The sequence below is a fragment of the Ambystoma mexicanum genome, chromosome 3q (genome assembly GCF_040938575.1).
Source record: "Ambystoma mexicanum isolate Mex_15411 chromosome 3q, UKY_AmexF1_1, whole genome shotgun sequence".
Taxonomy (NCBI): domain Eukaryota; kingdom Metazoa; phylum Chordata; class Amphibia; order Caudata; family Ambystomatidae; genus Ambystoma; species Ambystoma mexicanum.
In genome coordinates, this window is record NC_090926.1 from 354,008,783 (window position 1) to 354,034,221 (window position 25,439).

A 25,439-nucleotide genomic window follows, 5' to 3' on the forward strand; every position below is an offset into this window, starting at 1 on the left:
AAAAGGGAGTTAGTAAAGTAAAAGTAAAAGGAGTACAAAATGAAGGATGAACAGTGGACAACCTAAACTAGTAGATACTACGGAGAGGGGTAACGTTTATGAAAGCTTGTGATCACAACGCTGCAATAAGTATGAAACGTTAAAGCATTGTGTAGAAAGTTTATAATGGTTCAAAGGGCAGATATAGAGCATTTACTTGAGGGAGGGCTTAATGTAAAATATTATGAATTATAGTTTACGTTTGTGTGATAGATTCAATAAGTGCTCAAATGAACCTTTCCTTCTGGCTCATACAGTAGCCGCTTAGAAAACCGTTTTCGATGTAAGCAACTGAATGTATGAGGACCCTGATGGGAAATGGAGCAACCTTTAAGGGGTCTGCCTAAAAGATGTGCATCTTCTGTGATTCTGATCCAAGGGTTCCTGGAAGCTCTGATGGCGGCCCTTTGATTGCATGGTGGCTGGGATACCACAGCCCAGGGGGGAGGAGGACTTAACTCTACACCATTTTTAAAGGATTTCCAGAGTCTAACGTAAGACTTCAAAGTAGATGGCTTTGTAGGGTGACAAATGCCTTAGGTTACCTCTCGAGAAACTGAAGACCTTTAGGCTCAACTTCAAGTCTGACGAAACCCATCAGGGGGTTTGATGGGAATCTTGGCAATCCAGCCTATTAGATGGGCGATGAAGTATCTTCAATCAGAGGGCTATCAACATCTGCAACTAGTCTGCTATACAATATTTATTTATTATTACTTTTGCGTTGGGCATGTATTGAGTGGGAACCTATCTGCAGGTGGCACTGGCATGCTGTACAATGATATAGCCTTAATAGCCTTATAGACCGAGGGATGGGTCATTATTGCGGGATAATGACCCGCCACCAAGTCATAGCCTGAGGCGAAAACAAGGGCCATATGTTGGGGAAGGGCAGGGGTGAAATTTATGTTTTTGCTCTAGTGCTAATACAATGTAAATTTGCACCTGTACTAATGCATATATCCAGTAAGAATTTGCCAGGTGCTTCAAAACACTTAGGGCCCGATTCATGGAACTAATTGCACAGAATTTAGGGTTCTTGCATGCCATTATGCGCGCAAATTCCTGTTTGTAAATTCATGGAATCAAATATGTGGCACTTATCCAGAACTTGCGTGGAGTTTGCGCATGCGCGGCACATCTCTGCGAGAGGTCAAGGGCCTTGCGTGAGACTCCACGCAGAGCGTTGTGCGTGGCTTGCGCAAAGAGCTGGGCAGGGGCAGAACACCAGAAATGGGGAAGAACTTGCTCAAAAATGGGCATTCCGAGGGAAGGCCTACAGGCAGTCCTTTGCACGCCCACAAGACGTATTCAAGGATTGGATAGCACAACCTCTCGGCCACAAAATGGACACACAAATCCTTCATATGATATGATATGGTATGATACTTTATTTATATAGCACCTATACACAATGTGGTTCAAAGCGCTTCAAGGCAAGGGAAGGGAACAAGGGAAAATACAATGACATTCTTACAGGCCATGAACAGTAAGGATGTGAAATTTACTATCGGCATGACAACATTTCAGATAGTGCAAGAGCTAAGACATAGATAAGGAAGGGAGAGGGAGAGTGGGAAGGAAATGGAACCAGACAGTTGACTAAAGTGCTAGGCCTAACGACATTTCTGGTAGAGCCAGAGAAAAACAAAAGGTGAGGGAGAGGGGTGCAGAAAAGGAGGGGAGGAACAAAACAAGCAACTATCGTACTAGACCTGACAACATTTCAGATAGTGCTGGAAGAGGGATGGGGGACAGTAAGGGGAGGGGGGAGGAGACAGACGAGGTTGCTATCATACTAGGTCCAGGGACAATTCTGATAGAGTAAGTGCATAGAAGAAAGTAAGGGGAAGAGGAGAGGAGATAGGAGAAGGGAGAGGAGGGGAGAACAGAGAGTAAGCAGTCAAAAAGAGTGGAGCAGCAAAAAGGGAGAGAAAATACAATTGCAGAAGTCAGTAGTAACACATCATGTTGCAAGCCAGGATACAAGATGAAGACGGGAACAACATTATTGAGGGCCACCATGAGTACAAGATGCAAAGGAAGTCCAGCATGAGAGTTGAGAAAGGGTGACGCACTGTGAATCAATGTAGTCCATAAAAGTCAAATACAGCATTGGCCACAAGACGATGATGGTGAAACCAGAATGTATCAGGACAGACTCCTGCAGAAGTAGGCTGGAGGGGGTCAGAGGGGAAGCTGCCACCTGAAGGCTGGCATAAGTCCACTTGCGTGTATGATTTGCAGTGTGCAGGTGGGGTTGCATGTCGGAGTACGTGGTGCGTGTACACAACCGGGGTTCTGAACTTGCTTAGGGGTGCGCATAAGCAGTGTAGCAGGGTGCAGGAACAGTTTTCAGTGATATGCACGCAGATTTTGCGAGTTTAGACCGAGTTACGATTTCTCATATGTAGGTTGTCAGAGTGCCGGGATCAGTTACAGGGGATCCTGCGCATGGTCCACAAGATGCAGGACTGCTTGCGGGGGACCCAACAAACTGTTCGAAGGGTGCATGTATTCATGCTGGGAGGAGCGCGCAAAGGTGGCTGAGCTAGCTGTTTATGCTCTGAGTGTGGGCGTGTCGGGGGCGTTCTTGCTGCGACTAGCAAATCCGGTTACTTTGCGCAAACAAATTAATGAATACGCGGGGCATGCATTTTTCAATCTGTGCGCAGGCTCACGCAGTGTCCTTCTCGGTGCAGCACTTGCAGGATTTCTTCACACATTTCCATGAATTGGGCCCTAAGGGCTGAGTTGACAAATATTTGCCCTGGAGCAAATGTTGAGATTTAAGTGAGCATTTGTGATTTACACCTTTTACTTTGTTCCCTATTCAGAAAGGCTAAAACCAGAACAAATCTCCATATTCCGGAAGCATTTCATAGACTTTTATGTGCAAATGCAAATCACAAAGATGATTTCAAGGTCATCTCATAAATGCCACAGACATGTCCAGATTTGCTTCAGTTTAGGCTTAACGAGCCACGTACAAGATTGCCAGCGCACATCTGAACTGCTCACAGGCATCTCCTCTTTTGCTCTATCTTTGTGAATCAGGGCCTAGGTTTTCCTCACCAAGGTAGCACCCAGCATGAGGCATGGAAGAGCAGACATGCCGGCTTACACTGATGGAGATGGTCCACTGCCTGGGGCACTGGGGAAAGGTAAGTGCTGAAGGGTCAATCTCAAAAAGATGTGATACAATGACTGACCTTGCTCAGAAAAGATAGTTCATTATTATTCATTTAATGAATCCAGAGTATGAACACTTGCCCAGATAGGTTATCAGAACCTGCAGGTGTTTTTTAGTAATACAGTGGTTTTAGAGTAGAAATGTTATGTTATGTTACAAGGCTTTTATACTACGACAAATCTAATCCCTAATGGTTCTGGAGTCCCTTGTTTCACTGTAAGGTGAAGTATTTATCCTCTCAAACCCCACCCTCCTCCACGCCTTCCGGGGTATCCAGACCTTACTCTAAAGAGGGAAAAGAGGCAGGTAAAGATAAAACTATGGGTAAGAGGGTGCAAGTGAAGCAGACATAGGGAAGATGCGGTGTAGATGGTGAGAGGGTTGTTTTGTGATAGCTTTGGTGTGTGTCGATCCATCAGGCTGGAGCATAGATCGGGATTGCAGAAAAGAAGGTATATCCTAACATGAGCGGAAATGAAAAGGATAATGAACAGGTACCTAATGAAAACTATTGTTTGGGTGCCTGACAGGCTCGAGAGACGCTCCAGCCTCCCAGTTAAATCGCAGTGTCTTTTGACTCCTCACGCCCGTTGCACGCTTCTGATGAGGAAAACTCTACAACAATAATTCAGGAACTGCCAACCCCGGCACCAAGTGTGACCCAGTCAAGAATAGTCTATGTGAAAAGCTGAATCTGGATGGTGAAGGAGGGTAAGATGTGCAGCTAATGATCTGTTGAGCGCATGCCACAGTATCCTGCAAGCCTGGCTCAAATTCATGAGCGTGAGAAGTTCTCATTAGCTGAATATGCCCTTGTTACCTGAAACACTCTACTCATGTTGGTGTAGCCAAGGTTAATGTATGACCTCAATTCAAAGTCAAAATGTCGCCCCAAGTGATTATTACGTGTCAAATCAATGCAAGCATGCATCCGGGTGCATTGCCACAGATGTTCATAATTTCATATTCACATGTGTTTAGTATAAATACCTTTTAACATCTCAAAAGAGAGATTAAATAGGTACTAAGTGAAACAAAATACGGTCTGTGAGAACACATCCCAAGAGTCACAGCTCCATATGAGGCGATCCTCTTAGGTTCTAGTAGACCTGGCGTGATGCCAAGGTAGGCTTAAGCAATGCTTAACTATCACGCTGGAAGCCACCATATAGGCACAAAAGCCACCCACCCCCAGCATAAACTCCAGGCACACCCCGTCACAGAGCACGCAACCCTCCGCTCACCACGCTGGATTTACCACCTGACAGTGGTGAGTGCAAGATGATGTAGCCTGGCTGAGTCTGCATGCCAGCCCCCAAATACATGTCAACATGGAAGCATCTTTAGTCCATTCTTAGCAGGACGAGTGTCACGGTGTGAGGCTCAACAGAACAAACCCACCTAGCAAAAGTTAGATTGACATTCTGCAGGTACTTCCATTGCATAGGTATCTTGCTGTTAGAACATATACAATGACACACGATTAAACAATATAGCCAGGGGCCTGGAAGTGAAAACAGATCACTAGGGAAAACATGCGTTCTCACAACTAGAACATGGAAGCATTGCACAATATTAAACAAGATGTCAAAACAAAGGAGGCTGACCCCAGGCTTCCTCAGTTAGGGGCATGCACAGTTATCACATGTAGTCATAAGATACCAGACGCACAGCCTAGCAAAGAGTGAATAACACAATATTAAGTGAACCACATGTGTATTAGCTTCGAAGCAATAGGAGGCTTAAACCAAAGCAAGTGAAAAGGGAAACGGCAATCTATTAGGTTATTTTACACTAAGTGCAGGTGCCCAGAATATCAAACAATCGTCCACGTGCAACTGTGCATTGCATGGTCATGCCAACGCGAGAGAGTAAATATTCCACCCTTAATGCCATCGTGGGAGGAACCTTATCATGGATGAAGCCAGGTCTCAATGGCTTTTTTGAAGGAGGAGACTCCATTCATGTCGCTCGTTGAGGCAGGCAGAGTTCCAGATGTGATGTGCTAGGTTAGAAAAGGACCAGACCCCCCATCCTTTTGATTTAATACACATCAGGGACTAGATGATTTTAGATGACTTGAGTGGATGTATCATTTCATTTGTGATTTGAGGAAGTCTGGCCCAGCCCCATTAACAGCCTTACATATGATACAGGGCCCGGTGACGGCTACTCAGCATCCATCTGGGAGCCAGTGTCAGGACATCAGTGCTTTCTTGATAATAAAATATTTTTTCCGATGCATTTTTTTTCAAGGCTTTTGCATTGGATGCTTTGAATGTCGAGGCTATCACTAGGAACCATCAAAAAACGTTTTCTTAATTTATTTGGGGGGATGCCCCCAACCTCCCCATCTCTATTAATGTATGACTATTCCCAACCCCCCCACCCCTTATATACCCGTACACACAACCCCCTATATTTTTCGATGAGTTTTTCAAAGAAAACAAAAATCGTCAAAAAAAGATCAAAAAAACACTGTCATTGAATGAAAGTCGTACAGTCTTGCCACCACATTTCTGAACTCTCAGCAAACTAGCTAATATCTACAGAGGTGCCCAAGTAGTCGATGTTTGCATGATCCAGTCTGACTAATACCATACCCCTTGTATGTTTGAGTGAAAGCAAGGAATGGGAACATATTCTAAGAACTTTGATGTGTAGAAAGAGAAAAGCTTGTCTAGTCACAGGGGTAATCTGTGGCTGATGTCATATATTGGAATCCATTAAGATTCCTAGATTCGTAACTTTTGGGGAAGGTTGTCAGAGTAATAGGGGGTCATTACGAGCATGGTGGTAGGGGCTTCATGGGACCGGTAGAGCTGCCGCCCCCGTTAACCCTCTACCGCCTAATTACGAGGTCTCCTCACAGGACCCGCTAAGGACACCTGGGTTTACCAGGCTTCCATAGCAGGTCCCGTGAGCAGACCAGCATACTAACAACGGGCCCGTCATTAACGGGCCCCTTGTTACATGCTCTCCATTCCCATTGAGCCCTATGGGGGCTCGAATGGGGATGGGTTCCTGGAATGGGGAAATACCGGGCCCTCCAAGGTCAGAATGGCCCGGTATTTCCCCATTCCAGGAACCCGGACCTGGTACCCGGAATGGGGGTAGCCATGCTGCAAATAGCGGCATGGCTACCTCCATGGTTGTAATGACCCCCATAGAGACAGAAAGAAAGGGCTCACAGAGGCATTGGTTGCCTGTAAAAATACATTTCTTTTTTTTCTTGGTTTAGGCAGTAGATGGTTACTTGCCATCCAGTGGCCTATTTTTAAAATACATTCTGCAATGCTGGTGTTTGGCAGTCTCAATATTAATTGTGTGTCATCCACGTAGCTGTGGCAGGATAAGGTGAAAGATCACAGAAAGGAGGGAAGAGGGATAGAGGATGGGGGGGGCAAGAGGGGGACCTCAAAAGGCAACACACATGCATTATTTTGGCTCAGAAAGGCTCTGGCCTGAGAAGCTGGGCCCACCCTCTTTTCTTCAGTGCCCAACCTGTGACATGGCATCCAAGGGAGGGTAGGAGTGCAAAGTGCGAAGCTGCTGCTCTTCATTAGTTAGCAGTAATACTGCACACATTGTGTAGACACGTGAACACAGTTTAAAGTGTCAGGCAAAGTCCCACAGGAAACAGGAGACAGGGGGGGCATGAAGCACCAGAGCGCCATCACCATCAGGGCTCTGTCTGCAACCTGGTTTACATCATTAGATACAAAGTACAATTATTTACCCATCTCATTCCAATTGCATGGATGCAAATGTACATCTTGTTTGGGAGTAGTTCCCTTCTCTGGCTGCAGGATTTTAGATATGTGTTCTACAATGCCTGCACACTTCCAGAATAAGAGCTTGTTCCAACGTTGAACCCTATGACAGAAAGCACTGGGAGCAGCTGGAGGAAGACCTTGATGCTACAAGCAAACATATACATCCTAGTAACATCTGTACTATTCCCAGCTTAGATCCAAGTAGGAGGTTTATCTGGGCTTCATCTGGAATGGCTTTTAACACCTGCATTTGTGGATTTACAAACAGTATGCACATTTTGCATAGTACCAATTTACTTGTGTGTGTCAAACAATAACTTCAAGCAGGTGACTATCACACAGGTTCCTCTGGCTTGTGTGCCAGTCTGAAAGAAGCAAAGCCATGCATAGGGTAGATTTCAGAGATCTTAAATTGTGCCATGTCAGGGGTGAAGTTATAAACCAGTCCAGGATTTTCGGTTCACATCAGATTGCATTCTGGTACACGTTATAATAGATGCAGGAATATAAATTTACATGTGATCAAAATGTCAGGACTTATAGTATATGGTTTCAGAGTTCTCTTTTGAAATATTTTTACGAACAAGGAATGCACATAAACAGCCCTGTTTCTTGGCCCAGGCGTAGCGGGTGACGGCCTGGGGCTCAGAGCTAAATAGCTCAGGAGGTGGGCTCAGAAAGGGCCCACTCAGAAAGCTGCTTCTGAGCTTGCCAGACAACAGATTGAGCAGCCTGCTGTGCCGGTGAGTGCTCCTCTGCAATTTGCAACTGGCTGCTCTCTGCCGACTTGCGGATGACTACGATGTGTTCAGAATATGCAAACAAAGGAAGGAATATTCCAAACGCAGCATGTGAGATGCTCTGGAGTCACACACCCCGTCCCCCTCATTATTTGTGCTGACAGCCTTTCAAGTGGGGCAATGTCTAAGTTTGTCTCACTTAACAAGCCATTGTTTCTACACAGTATGTGCTTAACATTTCAGTGTTAAGGACTGAACATGGGGCTTTGTATTCATCAGGCCAGCACAAGTATAATTTCGCAGACCAAAGCCATGCATTCTTCAAAGAGAATTAACGTGCCACACAGAAAAGTTTTAAACTATGTTCTTTATTTTCATGTCTCTTTATTTGACTCCCCAAAACGTTTTCGGGCGAAACATTTTTTTTTGTATATTACTTTTTAGGTGCATATGGCGCATCCCTGGGAAGGTTAACTAGTCAGGCTTAAGTATTCTAGTGGCTGCTTTGGGACATTAACTAAATGCATCTGCTCTGTATCAAAGGTCTTTTGGTTGTCTAAACAATTGTCTAAACAAGCCAGACACTGCCTAGCGTCCACACCAGAAGGCAACTCAATGTCACTTGGCACCTTGATTAGGAAAGCAGTGTTCACTGTGTGTCACCGTGCAGACAGTAGTCCATGCAGTGATGTGTGTCCAGCAATGATTCGTCTGCTGCACTAGTCACCACCCTGTTGGTTAACGGTGTCTATGTGGTGCTCCCTTATGTAACAGCACATATACTTGTTTTTGTCTGATGTGCCCAATGTCCATACACGAGCACACTGGAATGTTTTGTGTATCTAACTCTGATGAGTATACCATGCTATGTCCATACTTAAACACATAAAGCAATCAAAGAAGTTGCCTCAAATTGTAAATTCACTAGGCCAAACACTCTTTCTATACTGCCACACCATGATTTTCACTAGCTGCAGGCCAGCACTAATAAGAGATGCTAATGCCAGCTCTGTTAGATAAAGCATGGGCCGGCTCTTTTTTGCTGAAATAACCCCTGAGGCCAGCGTAATAGTGAGGAGGTAGTGGCTAAGGAACTGTGGACCCTTTATCATGCATTAGAAGCCAGTCTGGAAAGAGATACAATAATTTCTGTGCAGCCTTTCTGTGCTTTGATTATTGGGTCTCTCTTGGGCGGTATCCTGCCCTGTCTGTAGATATAATTCCCTAAAGATGCTTCTGTATTGGGTTGGGCATGCCCACACTGAGACCCAGCCCTTCCTCCTCAAAATTTCTTCCGAAACAAGAAGCAAAAGAGCCCTTGTACCCCATCTGAGTGGCTGATATTGCAGCCATGTCATAGTCACATTCAAAAATCTATTCTGTCCAAATGAGCATGCATGATTCATGGTTACAAACATTTTAATGCTAGGGTGAGCATTGTGAATCGTGATGTGAGCCCGAAGCCATGCATCAGTTATGAATTTGTAGATTCACACATACAATCCTTTTATCAAAGACTTGTTTATCAAATGTAGAGATCTCTGATCACTGTTATAGTCCTGGAATGGTCTATGATTTAATGCAAAGTATACAGGAATCATCATTGCTGCTATTTGTCCCCATTCTCACTCTCAGAGAGGTATTTTGAAAGAGTACAATAAGAGTGTACCAGACTATCCATCTTGGAATGATAACCTTCTATCAGAAAATAGTTCATATGGTTAGTCTAGTATTGCCCCTTGCGAAATAAAAATGAGGCGGTACGAACAGAACACCTGCACCACAGGGCCAGGTCAGTGGGCTCTCAGACACCGGCAGGCTGGTCACACCGCAGTGTGCCAGTACAGACAGTTTGAAACTGCATTCAGGCAAGGCCTTCGCTAAGTGCAGGTCACAGAAGAACCATTTACTTGGGCAGCAACAGCTGTGTTTTCACATGTTTTCACATTAGAATTCGTCTGTAAAGTACTTGAATTACAATGTAATGAAACCAGCTTAATTTATATAGCAATTATGTATTCATATTGAGGAGGGGTTTTGGTGCATGACAGAGGTGTAGTTTGGGAGTGACGTGTGATAGTCGGGGGCGGGAGGGGGAGCATTTTGATGTTTCGCCCATGGGCACCAAGTTGGCTAGAAACTGCCCTGCACATAAAGTACCGACGTTCGGCGAGAAAAGCGGATCATATTTTTGGTACATTACTACCACTGTCTAGTTTAAGAATGTTCCCATTGAGCAGTTAGTTTACATGCAGTTTACTTTCTGTGCCAAAGAAAGAACATGCATTCGCTTGATTCTGTCTGAGCCGTCTCTGCCTTTTATCTTTAAGCAGTCGATACAATGAATACCACTCAGCTGGGTATTATTCACGAGTATCACTTCACTTTTTGTGACACTAATGATTCTTTCTGTGATGCCTGTGACACATCTTTTCAGTAGGTGTGAATGCTTGCGTGATTGACACTGCAATGGGTGCATTTGCTCGCAATGCCCTGCACACCCCATTTAAAAATCTAATCTCCCAAGCCAATAAATGGCGTCACAAAGTAGACCGCCTTTCTTTTTAAACTGCTCACTTTATTTCTAAAACCTCTGCTTTCCAGACATACACAAATAAATGCTTGCTTTCTTTAGAACTTCAAATCTGTCTGCACAACACAATGAACAACACGCTGCATGCCCTTGTCAGACAATACTTATAAACATGTGCTCATATCCGAGAGGTGCTTTTGTTGTGTGTCTTGAAAATACAGTAGCAAAATTAAGAAAATGTTTTATTTGGCTTACATCACTTTTCCCTCTGGTATACTTGAAGTGAGTATTTGGTTGCATTGTGTCTTTGAATGTTTTGTAGTAGCTTAGAATAGGCCATTCATATGCATGAACGTCACTGCTCATTTTAACGCATTTGTATGGTGGAGAGGAAGGACGATGGAGGAAGCACAAGTTGCGCAATGCCCCTCTTCTCTCCCATACAAATGCTTGAAAATGAGCAGTGACGTTAATGGAACAGGATCATTTGCACCTGGTGTAGCCTAGAGGGGTCACTCTCAGGGGCCTATGTCCCAGGCCCTGAGTTCCCCAGCACAGCACCTGTGGTGCACTGGTGCTTGCTCAGTTTAGTGTAGCTGTGTAAACCATGCCTTTCCATGCTGCGTGTTTCAGTGTCTCAAAGTGCTTAGAGTCACAGCATCACACTGATCGTTACATAGCACTTTAAATACGTAAATTCTAAAATGTTTGCCTCTGTAACTGTTCACCTCATCCCTGGAAGGTTACCAAATTTGGTAAGTAACCGATTTGCTCAGAACTGAACACGCTTGTTAAATTTGATGACGTTTCAGGACTTTATTCAGTAGAGTAAAAAAAAGAAATAGCGGAGAAGTGCCTTTTTTGCGTTGGGTTTTACATAACCCCTCTCAAAATAACACTATTTCAGGATGCACCTTCAAACATTTCCGCTTTGATTTCAACAGTTCTTGCAAACCTCTAGCCTTTACCTGTAACTGGTGCACGCTGCAAAAAGTTCAAAAATCAGATCAGACATGTTGGATTACAGGACCTGCACACTGGAAACAAAGATGTGGCGACTACAAGGGACAACCAAGCGAAACATAATTAGGGTCGAGGGTATAGCTTAGCAATGTGCCCAGCAGCATGGGCTTCGATAGCCAGTCCTGCGCTTAGAGGCTGGAGTCTGGCATGAAGCGCTTGGTCAGGGTTTCTCAACCCTTCCGTTTGGGGTCTATGTGGAGCCAGCAGAAGGGTGTGACTGAAGTCACCCCAAGTGCCCAGATCAATCAATGATAAGGGCTCACCAACAGAGCAGAAGCTGGCTCAGGACCATGGCATGACTTTTGTTTCTCCTGGGCCGGACTCTTGCTCTTGCCCCGACAACCACAGGGCACATGCTGTTTCCATCACTGCTCCTCAGGATACTTTTTGATCCTTCTCATACCTTTCCCTTCAGCAAGTCATGCTATTGCGCACTTGTCACAACCTTCACTTTCCAGACACACAATTGGAGGGGTTGCCCTGATTTGTCCCAGTCACACTAGCAGAAACGGGTGCAACTTGTTCCTCCCAGACCACTAATGCGCCTCTATCTTGGCGCACATTCCTCCCAGAAACGCTAGTGGAACATGTTTCCCCTCTCCCAGACTCACGACTGGAAACCGATGCCCCTCGCTCCTCCCCGATAACACATGCATATGCTTATGGACCCGAACTCTTCCAGATACATCGGTGGAAGTGTGTGCCACTCGCTCCTTCCAGAACACTGACGCACACTGATCCTGGACCACACGTCTCCCAGACACACTGTCAGCCACCTGTTGAGAACCGTCTGTCTTTCAGGCACGCTGCTGCATCCTTTCTGTTTCTCATAGAGACACTGGGAGGGAGGACTCATTCTAGACCTTATTTCTCACTGACGCTCCATGAGATCCTTGATGTAGTCCTTGCATCTTCCAAACATGCTCTTGCACACGGGTTGCTCTCAATTCACCCAAGTACTTCACTGCACATTTGCCTTCTCAAAAACATGTTTTTGGATACTTGTGACAGTCCTTTCTGAGAAACACACAACGCTTGAGTCGCCCGGGTTTCAGATAAGACACCTACCCTAAAAAACTCTTTGGTGGATCCGGAGTCAAGAGTCCCATAGGCAATCTCGGTCTGTTTGGCCAGGTCATCCGCGCTCTCGATGGGGGACACCATCCTCTCCACGGTCAGGAAGGCCGCCAAGTTGGCTGTGTAAGACGAGATGATGATGAGGGTGAAGAACCACCACACGCCACCGACGATGCGGCCCGAGAGGGACCTGCGGAGAAACAAGGAGAGAGCGTGAGAGTGACTTATACATTGGGGGGCTAGGGGATGACAGTCAACAAGGATGCAAAGTGGAAAACAAGAATACAGTACCTGATAAGTAAAGTCAATGAATGCTAAAACATGCCGGCATCACCAGCATTCAAGGAGGGGGTGACAATGATCACAGCTTCTTTTAAATGGAAAGTCCTCTATATAGCAACGCTCTGGCAGTGAGTCTCCTTTTGATCACAAAGTAATGCCTGGAATGTGTTTTTTTCCTAAATAGTACTTTTGGTGCCTGGAGGGGGTTTCCCCCTCATGCGAGCCCCTTAGCAATGGCTTCCATCACACGTTTGGGCACTCAATAATTCCAGTGCTTCCATATAAGCGCGACCTCTCTTTAAGTACTCAGGCTAGAATGGCAGTGAGCCATGGTGCCACCTACAGGAAGGAGGCTGGGGTAGCAGCTGAGTCACCGGCGTCCCTTCCACTCCCGGCCAGAATACGGTTTACTATTTCGGAACCAGTGTGTGGCGTGCAATGGTTCCAGAAAAGTGCCATCACTATGGGACCCAAGCAAAATATAGTACTTACAATTACCTTTCATGACAGTCACAAAAGGATGACGACAGAGGCTGTGAAAGTTGCTCTTTATGATATGACATGATATGATATGATATGGCATTTATAACGCGCCTATACGCAACTTGTGTTCTTATCTAGTAATTAGAATTTTAAATTATGAATATAAAAGCCAGCAGAGTTTGTACAATTAATGAGCTGATCTGGTTTATAATGATTAAATTACCCATGGTTCGAAGACATCAAAGCATAGGAACAGCAGTGATGGAGGACGCGACAATAAAACAATCCACACAACCCAAGCCAGCCCACTAACCTACTTACTAACCCGCTCTCATTACTCCTCCCATGTACTATACACGCCCAAAAAGGGCCAACCATACTACACACAAAACACACAAGCCACACACCCGCCACAACAACAAACACACAATCACAAACAGCAAACAACCCAGACACCGGACGTTACCCTGCCAGACACAACAAACCCAGCACACACAACAAAGCACACTCAGAATGCCTACACACACAGGAACCAGTTTCTCCCGGTTCTGCGAGCATCAACAGTCCAGCACAACCTCTACCCCATACCTCTTCTCTCTTTAGCCCACACAACTCACTTTCTTACAGAGCCACGTGAGTGCCTGGAGACCATGCAAATGGCAGCGGTGCGCTTTATAAATCAACATAACATAACATAACATAGGAATCCCTGCACCATAATAGCAGAAATCAGGACACAAACAATTAATTTGACCCTAAGGGCCTTTTAGTTTCTTGTTGTCAGTGCTCTGCATGTCCCTATTAGTGCAGTAACATTCCAGGCAGATTATGCTGTTGCTATTGCCTCCACCTGTTTCCGAAATCCTAACAGCCCATGGCAAGAGCAACAACAGCATCCACAACTTTGTCTCACCAAAAACAGAAAGGAACCAATCCAGAAGGCTATGAAATCAGTGGAGTCCCCCAGATGTGTGTCTAAACCCCTACTATTTTTCTCTAGGTCTGTTGGGCAGTATTAAAACCAATCTACTCACAAACGCTGCACACTCAACTGTCCATAAATAAAGTAAACACCATTCCTGGAAAAGTCGGTCTCAACACCTTCAAGGCACTCATTCCTCGTGCCCCTATTACACATAGACAAGCTGCTCTGTCCATCTGTCATCCATCTGTCCGTCCATGTGTGGATCCGTCCATTGATCCATCTATGCATGGATCTGTATGACTTTCTAATCTATTTAGCAGCATTAACATAGCGCCACTGATCAGCCATGCATCTAGTTACTGACGCCAGCCGACAAAGAACATTGAGCGAGAACTTGAAATGCTGCCATATAGCTCTTCCTCCATTGAAGCAGGGGGACCGCAACAGTTCATTTGTTGTAAGGGTGAAGAGCCCTCTGTGAAGAGCACCAGTCAAGTGTGTTCTTAAGTGTGAATTCAGAGGTCCAGGGAAGGCTGTTGCGGCCCAGGTTGCGGGTCCTACACTGAACTCTGGCCTTGAGAGGGAGCCGACTGAGACTGTTTAATATGGGCGTGTTGTGTTATCATCTGGGAGTGTTTTAGCAAACTGCCTTACTTGTGGTTCAGCTGATGTCTTGGTGGTATAGAGAAAGGGCCTATCCTCTCTGAAAGCCAGGGCTATCCGGCTGAACCAAGCTCCAAGGCTGCCAGAAAGCCAAGGACCAAGGAAAAAACCTCACAGGGAGGAAAAATACTTTCAGCGAGTCAAAACAGGTAAGCAGAGTTTCATCGGAAGATGAAAGGTAAGTGCAGGACATCACGGTGTCGGTCGGGAACATCTTGGAGGAACAGAGTATAATAGGAATTGTTTCAACAGTAAGCACAGAAGGTAACATACAGAGGAAGAACCAGAAATGGAGAAATGGAGGAAAATGGGTAGCGTCGTAGCAACAAAGAAAAGTTGCAACACAAGACTTGCCCTTACTGAGATGCTGTTGTTGTGAATGAAAACATGCCCCACCTCTGGGGATATGATGATGTGGGAAAGGTCATGGCAATCGTGTGATTGGCCGATTTTTGACAGAAGTACAACTCGCCTCTATCTTTCCCAGAAGGACCAGGGGCAAGCCTGCAATGCGATACAATGCCTCCTTCCAAGTCTGGATGATCATCGTTTCCAGGGATTGGGTCTATGGAACTTTCACACCAGTGCTGGGGCATGAACATGCCTAGTAGGTTCCCAAGTCCTTTCAGATGGGTGATAACCTTTCCAATCATTGAGATATTGTAGGACTCTTCTGTAGTAGCTAGAATCACATATTTGAGCAACATCAATTTCTGGTTGTTGATCCTACACTATAGGTGGTGGCACACTTTTGGTCTTGTTCAGGTGCGATAGTGCCCTGAAGGGTTTTAGCAAAGAGGAATGGAAGACTGGATGGCTCTACTTCTATGAAACAGCAAGTCTCAATCTAAAGGCTACCGGCTTAATTATCTTGTCAACCTTGAGAACGTGCCCTTAGTGTGATGTAATGGTGAGTGACGGCTGGACGACCATATTTGATCGCCGATCTGAAAGGACAGCATTTGACTTCTCTGAAGATCTGAACATTTCCTGGCTTCAGATGTAGCCTTTTGTAGAGACTGAAGAGCTTGTTGTTGGACTGCTTGTAGCTCATGTAAAGTGTCCCTGACTGCAGGTGCCAAGGTTCTGTGTCTAGGCAGATAAGGTAACCAAGAGAGATGAAAAACATAATTGCAAAAGAAGGGAGACATGCCAATGGAAGAGTGCAGTGAATTGTTGTAGGAAAATTCAGCAGACAGTAACAATTAGAGCCAGTTGCCTTGAGCTGCTGAAACAAAAAAGTGCAGATATTGGTCTAAGGTCTGGTTTGTACCTTCCGTTAATACGTTGAACTGCAGCTGGTAACCGGAAGATAGACACCTACCCATTCCAATGTTCTTACATGGAGCATCCCAACATTTTTACCCGCAATCCGAAATAATAGCTGATGGAATTACATGATGTCTAAAAATCTCCTTAAAGTATATTTGACTAATGTCTGTCGCTGTGCGAATAGTAGGACAGGGTGTGAAATGAGCCATTGTGGAAAATGCATTGATAGTGACCGTGACTATGGCATTTCCTTCTGAAGAAGACAAATCCACAATGAAATGTGTGGCTATCTTTTGCCAGGGAGCTGTAGGGAGACTAGGTTGTTCTATTTCCCTGCTGGTTTGGTTCTGGGAGTTTTGGTTTGAGCACAAATCTCACATATTTGACAGAAGGAGATAACACCCCTCTGTAGTCAAGGTAACCAAAAATGCCTTTGTATCAAGTGAAGAGTTGATTGTATGCCTCGATGACCGCCTATTTTGGAATCATGACATAATTGTAGGATTACTTGTCTCAAGGAAGTTGCCGGTATAAACAAGGCTGCACCCCTGAATAACAAGCTGTCCTTATGGGTAAGGCGTAATGTAGAAGGTATAGTCCCTACGAGGGCTGTATGTTTGGATGCTTTGCAGACTTCTTGCAGGAAGGAAGTCACTGCCGAAACAAATGTGGTGTTTCGGAACATCTTATAAGGGATTTGTTCTTCTTTCATAGATAAGCAGTCCATTCTAAAAAGAGCATTGTCGACAATTATTTTGTGATCCTGGAATGCAGGTCAAGTGAAACTGGTTATAAGAGAAGAAATACACCCATCGGGTCTTTCGACTGTTTCTGCCATCATAGCTGTGCTCTAGCACCTTGAAGCGTCTCTTGTGCTAGATGGAATTACCAATAAAGATCTCAGACCAAATAACCGGACAGGCTACTTTATTCTCAATTTAATAAAGAAGGGCAAACTGGTGAACAACAGACTGAGGCTCACACATTCACAAACAAACTTGATTATACAGAGGTTATATACCCCAATATGTGTTATATATGATGTCATGCTATGTGGCAAATTGCAAAACCTATTGACGGGAAAACTGGTTAAGGGGATATATGTACCTATGATATTCATATGTGTTAGTACTTCATTGGCTGCCCCTTATTTGTAAGGCATGGCTCAAACTACCTCTAAATACGTATAATACTGATTATAGCAAAGGAAATGGCAGCAGATTGGTCTATGCAACATTCCAAAGAATGTTGCCCCATAGACCCTCTGATTGGTAGGCATTCTCACCCAAACTTGGACTTTCAGCTCGTTAGCAGCACGTAAGCAAAACAAAACCCAGGTATTTGTGTCACGTCTTCAGATTACTCCCCCCTTTCCCAATTAATCCATCATCTCTCATCAGTCCCGCCATAAGCCAAAGTTTCCCATCTGTTGTTGACCTTGTAGTCGTCTCTCTGGTCTGGGACATTTGAGGGAGTGTACGCACCTCATTATCTTTCTCCAAAGCTTAATGAGTAACCCTTATTTTTAAATTAGTTGTTAATCATGGGTTAATAGACAGCAAATGTGCCCATTTCAACCTCCTATTTAATGTTATTTGATTTACTTATACTGGGTGTTCTTGACCCTCTTGGCCTCTAGAGACTTGCTCACTCCATATTGTATAGACCTTATACACTGTTAATTGTCCAATACTTGGCTCTTAAAAATGTTTTCTTCTTTAATCTAAGAGAAATTTGTCTTGCATAACTTATCCATCTGCCTCCCCTTGTGCCTTGCAATTATTCCTTAAAATAGCATCATTGATCCCAGGCCAACACAACCTGCTCTTTATTTTGCACACAAAGCTATTTCTCTAACGTCTCCTGACTCTACATCCCTGGTCTGTCTCGGCTTGACACGAGACAACGTCCAGCTTCTTATTATGGCCGCCTTAGCCACGTTATAGTTTCCCCTATAGCAAGCTTCTATATGTCTATCTTCTTTGTATATATGATTACCATTTCAGAAATGTCACTTCAGTTCCATTGTTACTTTAAGTATTTTCATATCATTTCAGTATGTCCTCGTATATGTTCTTTATGATAGCACTCTGTCCTCGTCAGATTCCACTTAGCGCTCCATGATTTCCAAAGGTGCATGCTGACATCCTTCCACTCTTTCAGTACTGGGGTACATTCAGTATGGTTGCCTGAGAGCATATCATCTCTCATACTCTCAATGCGGTATAGGCATAACAGATGGGGTCCTATATATAGCTCTTCTGCTGTTCCAATTTGATGTTGGTGAGGCGGCGGGCGCTTGGGAAAAAGCATCCACCTGCTCCTCTACATAGAATTGTAGTAAGAGCAGGTTCCGGTGGTCTGTACTTATTTTGGTTTCTTGTTCCGAGCCCAGTAAGAAGTGCAGCCATTCTTGGCACGCTGACTTAACAGCCATAAATTATTTTTCCAACACAGAGCAATTTACTTCGGATGGCAATAATGTTTTGGAATAGAATGCTAGTGGGTGTTCTTCCATATTATCAGCATGTTGTTTAAGTACTGCTACCACTGCTCTGTCAGAGGCATCCGTTTCTACAATAAACCTCTTTTGTACATCAGGCAGAACCAATACTTGTGCCGAAGTCTAGGTATGTTTTAAAGGTTGAAAGACTTGCTCATCTTTGGGGCCCCAAAGAAAGGGAGTGTTCTTTTTCAAGAGGGACATCAACAGCAAAACCATCTTGGTAAAAGCTGGAATTAACTTTCTGTAAACATTCAGTAGGTCAGCGGTAATGTGGTCCATGAATCTCTGGAACACAGCTGTGGCACTGGCTATGCCACATGGGATCAGTGGCAAAGGATATTTATCTTTGATGGTAACTGTGCTTAATCCACGATTGTCCAGGCATGGTATTAACTCAGATGTTTTTTTTTTGGGTATAAAAAAAGAAGCATCAACAGAAGAAACAGGTTCTCTAATAAGTGCATTGGCTGTATCCTCTCGTAAATATGTCTTTGGTGATTATTTCTCTGCAGGTAACAGACGGAACATCTGGTTAAATGGAACCGTAGTATCAGGAATGAGAGTGATCGCACCATCTTCGGGTCTGTGTGGAGGGAAGGACTTGACTACTTACTTTTGGAACACTGCTTGGTATTGCCGATACATCAGAGGGATAGCACAACACACGGATTTGGAAGAGCTCTTGAAATCTGTAGGTGGTATGGCTACCACTGACACAGGTTTCTTACCCATGATACAGGAAGCCAAACAGTGTTCTTGCCCTAGGAAAAGGGTAAGGGCTCTCCAATTGATGTAGGGATTGTGCAGACTGAGCCAAGGTATCCTGAGTATGATAGGGAAATGCGCTCCCTGGATCATGTAAAATTCGATGGTCTCTGTATGCTGTTGTATATGCATCTGGAGCGGATGAGTGTAGGGTTGTAATAGGTCCGCTTTCTAGGAGTCATCCATTAACTCCTTCTACTGGGATGTGATGGTTCTTCTTATGCAATGTTATATCCATCTGATTAGCCCATGTGGCATCTATAGAGATTCCTGCCACACCTGAATCCACCAAGGAGGGTGCCTTGACGGTCCTGTGTTCTGAGATATGCAAACCGACATTCAAAACTAGTAAGAGTGGAGTCTCAGTCATAGCTGATTAAATTATGCTATTGTCTTGTTGTGAGGGACTAAGGAATTGCTCGTGATCCTGGGTCCCGTTTAGGATTGGGAATTGGCATTTTCCATTCTTCTTGGGGCCAAGAGGCAGTTCCTTAAGAGATGTGATGCTGAGCCGCAACACATAAAGATCCTGTTACTGTGGCGTCTGAGTCTTTCTCCCGAGCTTAACGGCCCTTGTGCCGTTCCAATTTGCATTGGCTCTAGAACATCCTTGGCCCCTTCATAAGGTGTAGGGGTTTGTGGAGGGCTGTGAAAAACTGGAGGCCTGTTTCGTCTTTTCTCTAATCGACATTCCTGTAATCTGAAATCTATCTGAAGTACCAACTGAATAAATTGGTTCAAGGAAGACGGACGTGGCACTTGGGATAACTCATCCTTTAGCTTGTCAGAAGGTCTATGGCGATACAAGGCAAAGCACTCTTCGTCAGTCCAAGTGAGTTGCAACAGTGGTATATGTAAGCAGATCATATGGCTCCTGGTGAAAAACCATTAGCTCTTCTTGAGCTGTATATGTCAGATCAGGTCAGTCAAATATCTTCTTAAGGGCAGTCACAAATCCTGCATACGAATTAAGAAGGGGATCATCAGTTGACACCAGAGTGGTCGCCCAAGCCAACGCACTACCTGACATGTGTGTAATCAGGAAATCCACTTAGGAACATTCCGTTTTGAAGGAAACCTGCCGAAAGGAAAATTGAACAGAGCAGGTGTCCAAGAATTCTTTTAATCTTTTTGAATCGCTGCATTACTTATCTGTTGTGGTTGCCGACCCTGAGGAACCCTCAGTTAAGGCATCGTAGGCCTGCAAGGCCTGTCTCAGATATACGTTTTCAATTTTCAATGTTTGTACCTTAGTCGTGAGGTTTTGGACTGCAGCCTCAATTCCTGTAGCGGACCCATTTCTGAAGGAGGGTTTAGGCGTCACTATCTTTTAGTGAACTGCCTTTCCTGTAGTTAAGCTGAAGTCTTGGTGCTGTAGAGAAAAGGCCTTTCCTCTCTGGAGCCAGAGCTATCCAGCTGAAGGGCGGCACCAAAGCTGCCAGAAAGGCCAGGTCCAAGGAAAAAAACCTCACAAGAAGGAAAGAAAAAGTTTCAGCGAGTCAAAGCAGGTAAGCTGAGCTGCATTGGAAGATGGAAGGCAAGTGCAGGAGATTAGGTAAGGATGACGGGAACCGAGTATAAGAGGAATGCCTCAACAGTAAGCACAGAAGGTAAATCATAGGGGAAGAAACAGGAACGGTGGAAAAACGGGTAGGGAGCACAGTAGCACCAAAGAAAAGTTAAGACTTGAGGGTTACCCTTTCCAAGATGCTTTTGTTGTGAATGAAAACATGCCCCGCCTCTGGGGACGTTCCGTGACGTATGAAACATCGCGCTCGTCTTGTCCTTGGCGGGTTTTCGACAGAAGTACAGCTCGCCTCTTGGTTGGCTGATAGCGTGGGTAACATTCCATCTTTCCCAGCAGCACCAGGGGTAAGCCCTTATTCTGACAGGGCGCTAGTAATAATACCGGCTGCATACTTGCTGAAAAACCTGCTGAAATGCTCCCAGCGTAAATATGGTACAATAGTTCATCCTTGCCCCTGTGAATGCACGCGCCATCACAGCAAGGTTGAGGTCTGAGAGCAAAGGGCTGAGTGGATGGAGGGAGTGGACTGCAGGTAGATGTTAGTAGAGCCAGCCCTGGCTCCAAAAAGGGCGAGCGTATAGATGGTGGGGAAACAAAAGTGACTCCCAGGGCCTCATTACAGTTTGGTGGTATTAGTAGCGCTTTTAGCGTCAATCTGAATTATCGTTACCACCAGTAGAAGCAGCAGCTTCACCACCTAAATACGAGATTACTGGCAATCCCCATTCTGAAACCCCATTGAAATCCCACTGGAATTCCCATTGGAGGCAATAACATTGAATCCCATTGAAGGTATTAGCAGTGATGGTAATTCTTGCACCACCATTACTGAAATTCTTTGGCGCTAGTATCACCATGCACATGCAAGCTGTTTTCCCAGAAATGGGTTTACAAACCTATAATCATGCAGACCAACAAAAACATGCAACAGTATCATTGCCACCTGTTTTTTTCACTTTCTACGGGATTCACATTGAGGCCCCTAGTCTGTTAGCCTGATGCACAGCGACAAGAGAGATGTCAGCACTGGGGAACAAGTTGCCCAGTCTTTGCTGAGAAACGGACCCTCTCCTTTAGGAGTATAACCTAGCAGACACGTCAAGTAGCATCATCGTTTTTTCGAATTGGCCATAGAACCTAGCAAGGTGGTCTTAGTGACTCAATGAGGTCTAAAGTCAGATTGCTAGTCCCCCAGTTTCTGCTCTTACACGTGTGTGCAGCTGGTACCACGTAAACAGATGCCCCATGCTCTTTGCCATCTTCATTGCCGGTGAAAAATAGCATTCGGCATGAAGCACTTTGTATAGTCCACAAGTCTATTTCCAGATCCAGATCTATGCATTTGCCAAATAAATCTAATTGGCACGGAGTGCATTCTTCTACTGACAAGTTACTGACGCCTCCTTTTTACCGCCTTACTGGATGGGAGGCAGAAGGGTTTGATGTTAGGATTCTCGATTATGGAACTCGCTTCCCATATATATCAGAGCAGCTACTGATTTGCATCAATGTCACAGCCTCATTAAAACCTGTCTCTATCCCTGTTGATCACCAGAATTGTTTCTCTGTTCAGCCTCTTTGATGCCAAGATATTATTAAGTGAATGTCGTGCCTTACCCATCTGAATTAAATAGAAATAGAGAGAGCCTGGATGGAAGCAGCTTAATCCGAACTCTTTAGCAGAAATGGGACTGTGGAAATAGTCCTGCCACTAAAACAGAGGGCTGGACCCATTGATAGCTGTTTCATTAATGGTGTGACACATGCCTGCTTGAGGCCAGGGGTGACAGTGCAATCACAGAAGGAACAATGGAGGATGCTGGTGTTCAGGGGAGCAAGCACATTCATGCAGACCCCCCAAATCCAGCACTGCCTTCACCAGAGACTTCACCAACCTGGTCACCACTTTGTCGCACCTGCAAACCGAAACTGTCAGCACCCTGGTACACACAAGAGCTCAACCTCAGCAAAAGAGTTATCAGGACGCAAGAGAAAGCCTGGTGCCACTCCAGGACTGCATCTGACCTGGAGCTCCTCAATGCACTCCGAGCAACCCGTCGACAATTAATCAACAAATCCAAGGCCTCCTACTATCAAAATACACTTGAAGAAGCTGACAACAAAAGCAGAGTCCTATTCAAAGTGGTCAAGCAGTGCATCAACCAGCTAGCTAACACCGCCTTGCCACACTCCATTGAAAAATCCACTGCCATGAACACCTTGTTCATCTACAAAATGAGCAAGATTCACCAGCACATAGATGCCAGCTCTACATCCACAGACCCACCAAACGTCCCTCCTCGCATAATCTCCACACCCTGGGCAACATTCAAGACATTCTCGACAGAGGACCTGGTGCAAACCCTGGCTGCCCTCAAAGCCACATTGTGTACAGATGACATCCTCCCAGCATCCATCCTAAAGACCCTCCCTACTGAAGCTCTCCTTTCCTACCTGGAGATCATCAACAGCTCCCTAACACAAGGCACCTTCCCATTGACACTAAAAACATGACAAATCCTCCCTTTACTAATGAAATCCACTCTAGATCCCAACAACCTAGGTAACTATTGCCCCATCACCCATCTTCCCTTCTAGGTAAGATCATTGAGAAAGCGGTAGGCGCATAACTGCAGTAACACATCGACACCCCCAATCTCCTCCAAACCTACCAATCCAGATTCAGACCCAGATGCAGCACAGAGACAGCCCTCAGGTGACAATGGTAATTCTGACTCCTCACCTGTATATTCAAGTGAAACCTCTTCCTGGTCACACTTTTTCTTGCGTCTTTTTGTTCCATGTATCGTTTCCTTCTTAGTGAAGAGATAAGGGTGAGCTCCTCTGTAGGCCACTGTGCGTACTTGGGGAACAAGTGAGGCAAAAGGGACCCCATGGAGCGCACCCCCTGACAGATAAAAAGCCTTTTGGCTGAAAAAACCCTGACTGTGTATCTGATGTAGAAGACTGGAAATGGTGGTAGGATTTCAGGAAAGTAAAGGAGGTCAGCAATAAGCTATGGTTCACAGTCACAGAGGAGTGTTCCAGGTAGATACAGGAACACGAAAATGGTGCGTGCAGAATGAGAGGAGGGCAGTAACAAGGAGTTTTCGATGAAAAGCAAGGAAGGATGGAGAAAAAAATTGGAACATGAAGAAAATACTAGATCAAGGGGGGAAAACGGAGGAAAAATGAGAAACAATGAAGCACAGGAAGGCAGAAAAGATTACACTTACAAGAGCGCAATACTCGGCAGCGTCTGACCTGATAGAAGGAGGGTTGAAATGCACCAAGCAGGATGACTGGCTGTAAGATAAACATACAGTGGCCATCTTGGGAGAACACTAAACCGCAGATGATGGTCATTGTGGAAGAGGGAAACTAACCTCTCTGCCAGCGTCTCCATAAGCTCCAGCAGTTCGCCATGACAGTATGCCCCTCCCTACATGAAGTCCCCCAAGCTTGCTTGGGTAGCTCCTGTGGAAAAGGCGGATCAGGCGAGGAGCATGAATATTTCGGGTAGTTCCCAGGTCCTTTCTTCTTCCGAAAAGCCTTTCCAATGAACCATGTACTGTAGCGTTCCATGGCTTTATCGGAAATCTACGAGTCTGGAAACATTGTATTCTTTAGATGTATCAGTGTTCTCCTTGCTTTGTCTCTTAATCTTATGACCAAATGGATCTTGAAGGCAGGTCTTCAGAAGGGAGGAATGAAAGACTGGATGTATCCTTCTAAGTCCGTAAGGTAGTTTCAATCGATAAGCCACATAATTTATCATAGCTTGTATTTCAAATGGGCTGATGTACCTTGGAGAGAACTTGGTAGGTCAAACCCATCTGGGTAGATACTTAATTGACAACCACACCTTAGAGCTGACATCCCAGGACAGGGTCCTTCTTCTGCTAGTGTCAGCAATTACCTTGCACCCTCCTTACTCCTTTCCAGGTTTTGAAGAGCTTTCTTATGGGTCTGAGAAATGGTTTCCAAAAGGGCATCTGCAGACAGAATCTTGGAAGCTGGGAACACTGTAGTAGGAAGGTGTCTGGGATGGTATCCATAGGTGTAGAATAATGGATTTGTGCCAATGGCAGAGTGTATGGTGTTATTATAGACAAACTCTGCCAAGGGTAATAGATCCAACCAATTGCCCTGTTCTTGGTTGCTATAGTATCGTAGATATTGCTCTAGGGTAGCATTGAGTCTTTTTGTCCGACCATTGCTTTGCAGATGATATCCTGAAGACAATGCACAGTGGATTCCCAATCGTTTGCATAAAGTAGCGCAGAATAAAGAAGTAAACTGGGATCCTCTATCAGACACGATAGTGTGAGGGAAACCATGTAATTTGACTATGTCCTTAAGAAAAACCAAAGCTGTGAGAGGAACTGAAGGAAGTCCTGCTAGTGGTGAAAAAAGAAAAGTTTACTAAATCAAACAACCATAACCATTATGGCAGTATGTCCTTGTGAAGGTGGATGATCAACAATGAAGTCTGTGGAGACGTGTTGCCAGGGTCTGGTAGGAGGAGGTTCTTGTTGAAGTAACCCCAAGGGTTTAGTAGTACAGTATTTATTTTGAGCACAACAAGGACATGAAGATACATACTGCCTCACATCCCTGTTCCCTGAGGACCA

The 25,439-nt window shown here is 44.9% G+C and overlaps 1 protein-coding gene across 4 annotated transcripts in view; it reads right to left on the reverse strand.

Moving 5' to 3' along the window:
- The window catches only part of GRIA1 (glutamate ionotropic receptor AMPA type subunit 1), a 774,249-nt gene that overhangs the window by 80,778 nt on the left and 668,032 nt on the right, over nucleotides 1–25,439 (reverse strand). For all 4 annotated transcript variants that reach the window (XM_069653990.1, XM_069653989.1, XM_069653988.1 and 1 more), the window contains exon 12: nucleotides 12,373–12,571. In XM_069653990.1, the coding sequence (XP_069510091.1) occupies nucleotides 12,373–12,571 (199 nt within the window). The remainder of the gene's footprint in view (nucleotides 1–12,372; nucleotides 12,572–25,439) is intronic.